Source organism: Buteo buteo, chromosome 17 (genome assembly GCF_964188355.1).
Source record: "Buteo buteo chromosome 17, bButBut1.hap1.1, whole genome shotgun sequence".
NCBI classification, from domain to species: Eukaryota; Metazoa; Chordata; class Aves; order Accipitriformes; family Accipitridae; genus Buteo; species Buteo buteo.
The window spans coordinates 6,498,081-6,510,261 of NC_134187.1; the positions used below are offsets into that span (position 1 = coordinate 6,498,081).

At 44.8% G+C, this 12,181-nt stretch overlaps 1 protein-coding gene across 1 annotated transcript; it reads left to right on the forward strand.

The window, feature by feature from the left end:
- Positions 1 to 700: 700 nt before the first annotated feature.
- Positions 701 to 11,616, forward strand: TDRD6 (tudor domain containing 6). The gene is made up of 7 exons (XM_075048998.1): positions 701 to 1,379; positions 2,435 to 2,462; positions 3,004 to 7,382; positions 7,813 to 7,931; positions 9,012 to 9,101; positions 9,886 to 9,943; positions 11,485 to 11,616. Exons 1-7 carry the CDS (start codon positions 740 to 742, stop codon positions 11,544 to 11,546), a joined length of 5,376 nt encoding a protein of 1,791 aa, XP_074905099.1. The 5' UTR covers positions 701 to 739; the 3' UTR covers positions 11,547 to 11,616.
- Positions 11,617 to 12,181: the final 565 nt, after the last annotated feature.

The window sequence follows — 12,181 nt, forward strand, 5'->3', positions numbered from 1 at the left end:
CGAGGCCCTCAGAGACGGTGCTTGCCTGCGGCTGCCCCATCCATCGGCAGGACAGCCCCGGACGCTGCCGTCCCTCAGCCGGCCGTCCCCCAGCCCGCCCTCCCTCAGCCGTCCCTCCCTCAGCCGGCCGTCCCTCAGCCGTCCCTCCCTCTCCCCGCGCTCCAAACGGCCGATCGCGGCCACGGCCGCCGGCCCGCCCGGCCCCTCACAGACCGCCGCCGCCCCGAGCGCCCCACCCCGCCCTCACACTGCCGCCCTCACGCTGGCCAATAGCCGCCAAGCCCTTGCACCTACGCCCCGCCCCGGGCTCCCTCTCTGGCCAATGGAAGCTAAGAGGGCTCGGAGGGCTCGCCCTTCACCCCGCGCCCCCTCCCACCCCGGTCGGCGCCGAGCGCTCCACTCCGGACGAGGGCAACACCAGCGGGCGCTGGGCTGAGCCCGGCGGCTCCAGCGTGCCCCGGCGATAACCCCCGCTCTGTGTGGCGCCTCCGAGCAGTGTCGGTTTAGCAGGACCGGCCCGATGTACCAGCCCGCTCCGACCCTCATGTTCCCACCGTCCCCCGTCCCCCGTCCCCCCCCCGCGGTGGGTCAAAATGGACTCGACCGCTTGGGCGGCCGCGTAACGCTTCCCCGCGGGTCACGTGGGCGGCGCGTGCCTTATGAGGCCAGGGAGGGGCGGCCATTTGGCTTCGTGCGGGCGGCGAAGGCGCAGGCCGGAGGGGTGAGCTGCGGCCCGGGGATGCTCAGCCCCGGCACCACCGTGGCCCTGCGGGTCTGCGCCGTGGGCCTGCGCCCCGAGGTGCCCGTCGTGCGGCTGTGGGGGCTGCTGGGAGAGCGCAGCGCTGACTACGTCCGCCTCCGTCGCGAGATCCAAGCGGCGGCAGGGCCGCGCCTGGCGGCCGCCCCGGGATATGGCGGGCTGGAGGCTGGTGGGGCTGAGCTGTGCACTGGAGACCTGGGCCTGGTGGAGGTGGTCGGGCTGTGGTACCGCTGCTGTGTGGTGAGTCGCCGTGGCCAGGACTACCGCGTGTTCCTGTTGGATGAGGGCTGCACGGTGGTCACATCCGCCTATTACCTGGCGCGGGGCTGCAAGGAGCTTTTCCACCTGCCCCCGGAGGTGCTGGGCTGTGTTGTGGCTGATGTTATGCCCTCTGGAGGCCCCAAGGTGGTAGCCTGTGGGGATGTGCCAGCCTCCACCTGGACCGTGGAGGCTATGGAGTTCCTCAGCTACCTGCATGGCAAGGAGGTGTGTGGTCTGGTGCAGGAGGTGATGACGCCGCAGCTTGTCGTGCTTGAGCTACCTCAGCTTGTGGCCCAGATGCATCACCTGGGCCTGGCCAGGCGGGTCCCTCCCAGTTGGTTCTGCCAGGTGCTCAGGCGCTGCCTGACTTATGGCCCCTTAAGGAACCAGCTCAAGCTGCAGCCTCCAGTATGTTCCCCTGTAACTTCTGCTGTGCCACAGCTTCACCATGTTTTGCTGTCATGTCAGCCTGTGTCACCTGCCTTGGATTACTTTTACCCGCAGCTTCAGTTGGGTGTGACAGAGCCTGTCCTAGTGACCCATGTCTGTGACCCACACCGTATCTACTGCCAGTTGCAGAGCCTGTCCCAGGAGATCCGTTGCCTTTCTGATACCATGCGCCACGCTTATGACCGGTGCGAGCAAGATTTATCACCCACAGTGGGTTCACCCTATGCTGCCCGTGGCATAGATGGCCGGTGGTATCGTGCACTGCTGCTGGAGCTTGTTGCTGGGGAGCAGGACCAGCAAGTGGCTCTAGTGATCTTTGTGGACTATGGCAGGAAGGAGATTGTGACCAGAGCTAACTTGTGCCATTTGCCTGTTGAGTGTTTTCGTATACCTGTGGTGACTTACCCATGTGCTCTTCAGGGTATCTCGAATAGGGGTTGTGGCTGGTCCCCATCGCAGATTGATGAGCTGAAAGCATTGGTGCTAGACAAAGGAGTGAGTGCTTGCATCACAACCTTTAACTCCTTTGAGCATCTCTATTATGTGAGCCTGTATGGGGAAAATGGTATCAACTTGAACCATCTTTTTGGGGTGCAGGCTTGCTGCCTAGTTAGCAGCGGTATGCAGGTCAGCCAAACTGAGGCTCAGGAGCAGCTGGAATTAAAAGAATCCACTGCTGAAGAACTGGAATTGCCACCAGGAGCACCTCCTGTTGCTTTAATGCACAGAGATTTGGCCTCTGCTCCTGTAGGTGGTGTGCGCCTGAAATTGGGTGTGTTCCACGATGCACTGGTCTCCCACCTCCGAGACCCATCTGAGTTCTGGCTGCAGCTTCACGAGCATCGCCCGCTCTTCAGGCAGCTGAGGCAGAGCATGTGGAATTTTTACTCCGATGCGACAAAGCTGGATGGCGCTGGGTGGGTCCTACAGCCTGGATCCCTTTGTTGTGCCAGTGGGAAAGAGGATGTCTTTTATCGAGCGGTGATCACCAGTGTACTGGACAGTGGGGTAGAAATACACCTGGTGGACAGAGGCAATACTGAAATTGTAGATCGGTGTGCGGTAAAGGAGCTGCTCCCTCAGTTCAGGGAACTACCTGCTTTAGCTCTGAAGTGTTGTTTGGCAGGTGTCTCCCCTCCGAGAGGGAGTTGGAGTGAAGCATCTGTGTCTGCATTCAGAGAGATTGTACTGAACAAGACACTAAAGGTTTCTTTTTTGGGTGTGCAGGGTGACAAATACATGGTTGAAATTTTTGACCAGTCCCAATTAGGAGAGAAAAGTGTAAGTAAACTCATGGTCCAGGGAGGCTATGCTGAATACCAGAGGTGTGAAATACCTAAGACTCTCCAGAAATCTAATAACACTGTGAGCCAGACCTCTTCCCTAGCATGTGCTGGGGAGGAAAAACAAATAAATGTAGAGAAGAGGCTCGGAGAAGACTCTGATCTAAAGAGGAGTGATAGAGCACTTAATCCTTACACAGCTGTGACAGTCAGAGAGTGCCCCGTTGCAGCCGTTCACAATTCTAAAAGTAGTGAATCTCCTCGTGCTCAGAAGTGTGAGAGCAAAGGAAACTTCTCCATCTCTTGGAGACAGAATTATGTGGAAATGAAGCCAGGCTCCTCTTATGGAGGTCAGTTAGAAGTGGGAAGTACAGTTAATGTTGTTGTGTCGTACGTTGAAAATCCTAGTAATTTTTGGTGTCAGTTAAGTAGAAATTGCCATGACCTTAATGTATTAATGGCTGAAATTCAGGAGTATTGTAAAAATTCATCCCACCCACCTGCTTGGCCAAATTCTGTATGTTTAGCCCAGTACTCAGAGGATGAAAAATGGTACAGGGCTTTAATTATTAGTGAAGTTCCTTCTGCAGAAAAAGTAGAAGTCATATATGTTGACTATGGCAACAGAGAGATGGTGTCTCTAACAAACCTCCGCTCAACTAATGAACATTTTCTTAGGTTAGAGGCTCAGGCTTTCAGGTGCAGTCTTTACAACTTAATCCAACCAAATGGTCAGGATCCTTTTGCTTGGGATGAAGAAGCGATTCAGGCATTTCAAGAGTTTGTTGATACCTCATCATCTCACTTTGAGCTGAAGTGTACAATATTTGCCTTGGCTTCGATAAACAATAAGGAGCTATTTAACATTGTAGATTTAATGACACCTTTTCAGAGTGCTTGCCAGCTTCTGACCAAGAGAGGTGTGGCCAGACCTTTATGTCCTCAAAAGCCTCTGGTATCCTCAGTTCAGCTTCATTCTTACTATTATTCTATGCATGATATAAAAATTGGGAGTGAGGAAGATGTTTATATTACGCATGTTGAGGATCCATGGACATTTTTCTGCCAACTTGAAAGATGTGCAGATATCTTAGCACAGCTTACTGATAAGATCAGTCATCTAAGTGAAACAATGACCAGCTTAAAAACCTTGCAAAAGTCTGGGAGCTTGTGTCTAGCAAAGTATACTGACAATCAGTGGTACAGGGGAGTAATTATGAAAACAAAACCTAATACGGAAGTCTTCTTTGTGGATTTTGGGAACACAGAAACAATAGAGAAAGATCATCTGCTTCCTTTACCCAGTGATGCTTGTGATATCTTGCTTTTGCCAATGCAGGCCATAAAGTGTTCCTTATCTGATATATCTAATGTTTCCAAAGAAGCTACAATGTGGTTTAAGCAAGCTGTCCTAGAAAGGCAATTAAAAGCGATAGTAGTAGCAAAGGAATCTGATGGTAAACTGTTGATTGAGTTGTTTGATGGTAATACTCAAATTAATGCAAAACTGAAGGAGGAATTAAACTTAATAAACAATACAGGACTATGTAGGCATATAGAAAATGAAACTTTGTGCTCTAGAAATACAGATGTGAATGAGAGGAATGAGACTGCAGAGTCCCCTTTAAATGCAGGTAGGCCTCTTGAAAGAAAAAAAAGCAGATCTGAAGCCCAGGGAGGAGGGGAGAGTAGCAAAAGGCACTTCAGAGAAGATGTAAACTTTTCCCAGTCTGCTATGAAGAAAGATGTGGCAGCTGGCTTACTAGAATCTGCTGAAATGCTTAGCAGTAAGAAGGATGCTTTTTTGTTAAATAAAGCAGGGGGGGAGTCTCTGCTCTCTGTCCAGATGGATACACAGTCAGATATTAAATCTGATGCTCAAGGCGGGTGTATAATGCTTGAAAATGTATCTGATTCACTGCAACAGAAGATAGTGCCAGCTCTGAAAGTGTTAGTGTATGTGTCTCATGTAAATGATCCATTGGATTTTTATGTTCAACTAGAAAGCGCTGAGGCTCAGCTTAACAGCATTATGGAAAGCTTAAATGATAGTACACAAGCAAAGAACCCTTGTGGACAACTGTTCCAAGCAGGGGACTTAATCAGTGCTGTTTATTCAGAAGACAGCCTGTGGTATCGAGCTGTAGTAAAAGAGAAGACTTCTGACAATTTGATAAGTATACAATATATTGATTATGGTAATACTTCAGTAATTAATGTTGATCAAGCACACAGACTCCCTGAAGTCTTGTCATCTATTCCAGCAATAAGCATTCACTGCTTTCTAGGTGGACTTAAATGCAAAAAAAATACAAACTGGGCAGAGGAAGCAGTGCTTTACTTCACCAAGAGAACAAGTGAAGTTCTGCTAACGTGTGAATTTGTAGAGAAGATTGAGGATAAATGGGAAGTTATTCTCAGTGACCATCAAGGTATAATAACAGTGGATTTAGCTGATGAAAATCTTGCAAGTAGGGAAGGATCTTGTTCAACAGGAACGCTTGATGGAAGAGAGAACAGTGACGTGATAGCTGTGTGTGAGCCTTTGCCGCCTCAGGCACAAAATGAAATTTCCTGCATAAGTGATTGTAAATCATTTATCTGGAAGTTTCCAGAGGCAGGTCAGACTGTAAAAATTTATGTCACAGTGGTCAATGGTCCAGAATACTTTTGGAGTCACAGTGCTGATACAAAAGACATGAACTACATAGAGGAAAAAATAGAGGAAGCTGAAAACCTTGGACTAAAGTCTTGGAGCGACTGCAGATATTGTATTAAAAGCGGTAATATTTGTCTAGCAAAATATAGTCAAGATGGAAAGTTCTACAGAGCTAAAGTCAGCAGTGTAAAAGGTGACAAGGTAGTTGTTAGACATGTGGATTATGGAAGTGAGGAATCTGTTAGCATGGAGATGGTCAGACAGATTCCATGTGAATTGCTCAAAGTACCTAATCAAGCATTTGCTTGCTGTCTGTCAGGCTTCAATTCCTCAGAGGGCTCATGGCTCAGTGAAGCAAAAGAGAAGTTTTATGATATGACTGAAGGCCTCTTATTAGATGCTGAAGTAATAGAAACTCGGGAAGATAAAGCTTCTGAAGTCCCTCTGTCTGTTGTCAAGCTGGAAGCTTCTGGCAAGAGTATTAATGAAGAGATGAAGTCTTTTTGGAAGGCTAATAAAGGAACTGGTGACAACGCTTTCTCAAACCTTGAGAAGCCCTTAAAGGAAAGCAGATGTTCAAACAATGATATGGGTCTTTGTCTTGAAAGAGAAACTACTGCTGTTTGTGGATTAGCTCAAGGAGAAAGTGAAAGTGCTTTACTTTGTTCTGAACCTTTCCTGGATGTAACTTCTGAGTGGTTAAATACTGTAGAAGCAAATATGTCAGTGGGAGCTGTTGAGCATGTGTCTGGGAAGGCTGATGATGGATGTGAAACAGCTGAGCATCAAAGCAACTTTATCAAAGAGATACCTCTATGTGAAGGAGAGAGTGATAACAATGTATTACTAGAACCAACAAGAAGCTGCAGTCTTAATGTTTTGGGGAGTGAGGTGAAAGCTGCAGAGCAAGATTTATCTGAAGTCCTGTTTCAAGAGGATGCTGAGCTGAAAGCTGAACTGACAGGCAGTGCTTCAGCAGCCAGCCTTTTCCTAGGAAAAAACCAAGAACAACTGAAAAGATTGCCAGTGCTTCAGGTACAGTCGTCTTCAAGTGATGAAACGGGGATGTTAGTAGAACTGGATCAGTTACAAAAGCACTCTTCATACGATGATCTGAAGGAGCTCATACTGGAGCTAGAGGCCCTTTCAGCGCAGTACTCCTTTGGTGAAGAAACAAAGGAAGCTCTGGAAACAGAGTCACTTGAAATGCAGACAGCTTTGGGCAGTGAAGCGAGAGAGAAAGTGTTGGAACGGGAATCGTTTGAGCTGCCAGTTGTGAGTGAGGAGATGGGGGATTTGGCAGCTCTGAAATTTCTTGAGAGCTTACCATCACTTAATGAGAGAGAGAACTTGGTGCCTTCCGTTAGCGATGCAGAGAAGAAAGTAGAGCTGATTTCGTCTGATGTTCAGCTTTCTTTGGGAGAGAAGGCAGAGAAACTGGACTTGAATTTGTCTGGAATTCATAAAGCAGAAGCTATACAAGAAGATTGGATGGAAGGAGAGCCTCCTCCCCTAAGGCTGTCTTCATCTGGTGGTAGACCTGAGAAACAACTGGACCTGAAGACCCATGACATGCTGTCAATGCTAGGTGCTGAAATTGAGCAGCTTCTGGAACTGGTGCTGCCTGATGCGCAGGCATCTCGGGAAGATGGGGAGGAGGACTCTTTAGGGTTGGAACATGCTGCACTGCAAAGTTCTGCAAACAGTGGAAGTCAATTTTCATTTCTTACAAAAGACTTAACAAATCAGGTGCCTGTTTGCACTGTAAAATCATGTGACTGCAAAGTTGAGAAATGCAAGGAGTGGCAGAAGAAGAACAATGACTGTTACGTGGAAGAATGGATGAAACAAGACTTAACTGACTTGCTTAAAAAATGTGGAAATGCACACATGCAGTCTTTAGACTGTAAGTCTGGGAATGAAGAACTAGAAAAAAAGCAAAATGAGAACTTGGCTGACTGTGGTGCAGGTAAAGTATCTGATTTTAAGGAGTTAAATAATCAAAATGTTGTGTACATTCAAACATGAGAATAGCTTTCTTGTAGAAACCTGATTTTTATTCCCTAATAAGTTACTGTATTAGTGTTAATGTTGGTATGCTTTGATGGGTTAAGGACATAAGACTAAGTGTAAGTATCTCATGGATAATGTGACAGTCTAACAGCAAGTCGTCTTACTTTGAGAGGTTAATGATATTATGATTGGAAATCTATTTCTGAACATGAACTGCATTTTCAAGACTGTTCAGGATGACAAATTTTTAACTTTCAAATATTTATTAAGTAGTTTGGAGGGGGAAGGGGACTACAGGAGCAGGGTTGTGAGGCATTTGCAGGTTTTGGAGGGGTTGTTTTTGTGGTGTGTTTTTTTTCTTCATTGATATGTCATCATTTTTGTAGAACACAATGAGTATACTTGTAATCTGAAGGGCTTTGCTGTTGGTTCCAAATGTGTGGTGTGGACCTCTCTAAAATGGTGTGAGGCTCGTATTTTGGAGGTATCTGAAAAAGGTACCAGGGTAAGTATGGTTTGAATACTTGCTGCATTTTTAAGATCTGGTCCTTCCTTTGGTCTTTCTCTAAACTTTGAGTATTTTATGGAAGTGTATTAAAGAATTTAAGACTTAGTATTGCAAAAGCTGCTTCCGGACTTACAGGCTACATAGAAACAGCAGTGTCTCAAACCAAGCAGATGTTATATGTCAATGCTTGATGTTCCCTTCACATCTTATTCCCCTGCATTGAGTGGGAAGACTGAAGGATCTGGCTCCAGTTTGAGAAACATACTCATATGTGTGTGGTTCTGTCTGGCCTGCAAGTTAATGTTCTGCTATGGAGCTGTGTTACCATTAAATGCTCATGAAACTTGGCATTATTTTACTGATGTTTTGAGGAGTTAGTGCTAGAACTTGGGAAGAAACTTCAATTATACTGTAATTAATAATACAGAACTATTCCTACTTCAGTGAAATACGTATTGAATTAGTGGTTGGTGGGAGTTAACTTTAACAGTAGATTATAATCTAATGGGCTGCCTTGTTCTACTGCTGTTTAAGCTACGGGATAAATGAGAAGCCTTCCTCCTGTTCAGGGGGAGTGTGTGTGTGCATGTACACATATGCACAGACATTATACTTGCATAGAAGGGCAGTTGTAATTTAAGGTTGCAAATCCAAAAGATCATTTCATAAAAGTAACTTTGTGGAAGATTGAATGCCTGAGATCATGGAAGCCAGCTCTTTTGCTAGTAGATTTCTTGGGTATCTAAAGCTAACCTCAGCTGTATTGAGATGTCAGTGTCAGGTATGTAGTGATATCCTTATTCATCTGTTTCCTACTGGTTCTGATCTAGTAGGTGTTTTCCAGCCTTTCCCTCTTGCCATACTTGGGTTAGAAGTCCAGGAGAGCCTTGAGCAGATTCAGTGGTGATATTCAGCTTTATTAAAGCTTAACTTGCTCTTCCTTGCAAGATCCAGACTGAAAGCCTTCTCAAAGGCAGGGAGTCCTCAATTGTGTTTTCCTACTGCTGTGTCTTACTTGCTGAGTGTGTTCTCAGGATCCACTGCTGTGCTAGGTACAATGTGGCTCTGTCTGTACAGGTCTTGAATCTCTCCAGTGGCAATGAGGAGATTGTGGATCCTGAGAATGTCTGGAACTGTATTCCTGACTGGGCTTGCAGATCATCTGAGGTATGGCGGTGTGGTAGTGGACTGGGCAGGACAGTACTGATTTTTAGAAAGGGCACTCTGAGTTTAGTTGTAATTCTTCCTGTGTCACCATGAAAGTAGAAAGGCAAAGTAGCATTAATCTAAATCTGTGCATTCATGCCAACTGCTAGAAGCACAGGTTTTTTTCTTTAAGACATCACATTGTCCTTCTTTAATAGATCTCTATGGAGACTATAGAAACTTGTATAAATACATTATATAATTGATATAATGTATGTAAACTGTTTATATAGACTGTCAGCCATTTGGCCTGAGGACTGTAAATTCAGTCTGGGAATAGATTAATGAAAACAGCTTGAAGGAAGAAATCTTACTGAAAGACTACTATTAATCAAGAACTGTAGAACAATGCTGATATGTGGATTTTGAGCATGTAACTAACTGGTAAATCATGAAAAATACTTCTTTTATGAAGTAATTAGAAAAAGATGGTAAGGTTTTCACCAATGTTCTTCATGAAGTACTAATAAATGAACAAGTCACGTCTGGAACCCAGAACTCAGGTCATCAGCCATGCTGCTGGTGATGGTAACAATGCATTTCCAGTTCATCCTTCACATGCAGTTTTTGCATCAAAGCAAAAAGTGGGCAGAAGGCTTCTGTAGTGAGTTGTAAGGGGGGAAAACAGTGGTAGATAAGAGTCCAGGAGTACTGATGTAAACAGTCTAGTATTAAAGGAAGTACCTCAATGGAAAACTATCTTTGCAATAGTGTCAGCTTCCTAACAGAATCCCCTTTTGTTTAGGCAATAACCCCTGTAATGGAAAACTTGCAGTCCTTACCAGAGGAGTCCTTCCTTCAAGGTAAGACTACCTTAAAGCTCTCAAAGAGGTTGTGTACTTGGTGTTTGGATGCTTTCTACTTTTCTAGAAAATACTTTATATTAGAAAATACAACTGAAACACTTTTTTTAACTTAAGTATTTAATACTGTTGTAATTTTCTTAGTAGCATTAGCTTATGTACTGTGAGTTTAATGGTGAATACATGCAATGAAGCTGCTACTCTGTCTTGATTAGAAATCAATTTAGTATTCATTTATTCAACCTAGTGGATTGAGCCTCTTGGACAAGCTGGGGTGGTACACCGAAGTTACAGATTTTGGTAGGGTTTTGAGCATCGGCCACCAGCATGCTTACGTTTCTGAGGCAAGGTGAGCGACTGCTAGGCAGACTCTACTAAGCATTGTAGTTTGGGATTTGAATGCCCCAGTCCCTTAATAGATCTATGAATCTAAACCCATAATAATACCATCTCAGTTGTGTTAAGGATAGTTTGAATAGTGCATGTACATGTTTATTGTTACTTAAAAATTTTGAGATGTTACTGGTGAACACCTATTCCGTGTACCAAAGAAAATAGTACAGGTTCTTTCTGATTATATACTATTTGTATGATCTGTGGAATCATAGAGTAGTTCTGGTTGTAAGGGACCTTTGGAGGTGCTCAAAGCAGGGTCAGCTAGATCAGTTTGCTTAGGACTTTCCTTTCAGGTCTGGAACCTATCCAAGGATGGAGATTCCAGAACTTCTCTGGGCAACTTGTTCGTGTTTGACCAGTGGTTGCCTGATGGAGTCTGAATTAAGCTGAAGTAGAGATAGCATTTGTGTTTTCAGTGATTGAATTGGTTATTGTATTTCAGTACAACTGTACTGAAAGCTGACTGGTTTATGGGTAACAAATAATGAAGCCTGCAACAGAGATTTAGTTACTTGTTGGGCAAAAAAGTAGTTAAAAGAACTTGATTAAAATGTTAAACTCAATCCTCTCTCAATTACATCACTCAAATGCAGGATTATTCTTGATCTTGCTGTTTCTGGTTTTGATAATACTTTTACAGTTTTTACCACTCTTTGGTAGCTAATTATTATAGCCCAAACTTGCCTGCTGTTGGTGTTATTGAATACTTTGCACGGTATTAGTGTATGCACTGCACTGCAGCAACAGTGCAGAAAATGTGAGCTAAGGTCATGCAGCCATGTGGCACAGAACTGGACCTTGCTGTGCACATGGGCCACGGCCTGAAAGGCAGTTTGAGTAGAAGGTACCTGATCCACAGGATGCAAAAACTCTCCTGCAGAGGCTTATGCTAAGCCCACTGAGGAATGGAGTGGCTTAAACTTGTAACTGAAATCTGGGAGCACTGGTTGCTTCATCTTCTTGGGCAGTTCTGTTTCAGCTGTCTTATCTGTATATAACTTTGCAAGTTTATTCTTTTAATATGGTCCAATATGTTGATGACATTTAGTCTGAAGCCTTGTAGAGCTATGACTTTAGAAACTAATGCATTTATACATGTTTATTGAAACACCTTGATAGGTCTAATCTGTTTTTATTCCCTGTAGAAAAGCAAACTGGCTGCAGTTCAGATTTGCCTGAAGATCCTCATGTCCTCCAACATTCCTGAAACCAAGTGACACACTCACCATATGAAGCTGAACAAGTACCTGTGTACACGAAGATTCCCATGAAAATCTGTTTTCCTGGGAACACATATACAAGTGAAGCATGGAGAGGTTTTTTTTTTCTACCTAACTCAGCAAATGCCTGTCACTATCATACTCCCCTGTCAAGGAATAGTGCTTGTTGGTAGATTGTCACTGTCAGCTTGTCTTCTTAGAGCTGTACTTTCTTATGTAAGAATTTGCCTCTTGACTGGCATTCCACACTGAATATGTGTGTGTACTAACTTTTATCTAGCTGTTGGTGGGTGGTTCTTGAACACAGGTTTCTTGTGAGTTGCTGTATAGGCTACTGTGTTGCACAATATTACTTTCTGTTGTTTGCTTTTTGAAAAGTTGCATTGTTAAGTTTCTTTTTTTTCCTCTAAGAAAAGTCAAGGGTATCTTTTTGGGGGGAGGGGAGGAATTCTTTCTCTGTGGGGGAACATAGTTGGTTTGTGTTGAAGTCTTGCATTTGGTGCTGTTATAAAGCAATGGAAGAAGCTGCAATAAAGCTTTGGCTGGCATATACTGATCAATGTTTTGTTAATGTGTGTTCTTTCCCTATGCATAAGCCCAAATGCTGTACGCGTACTGAGTA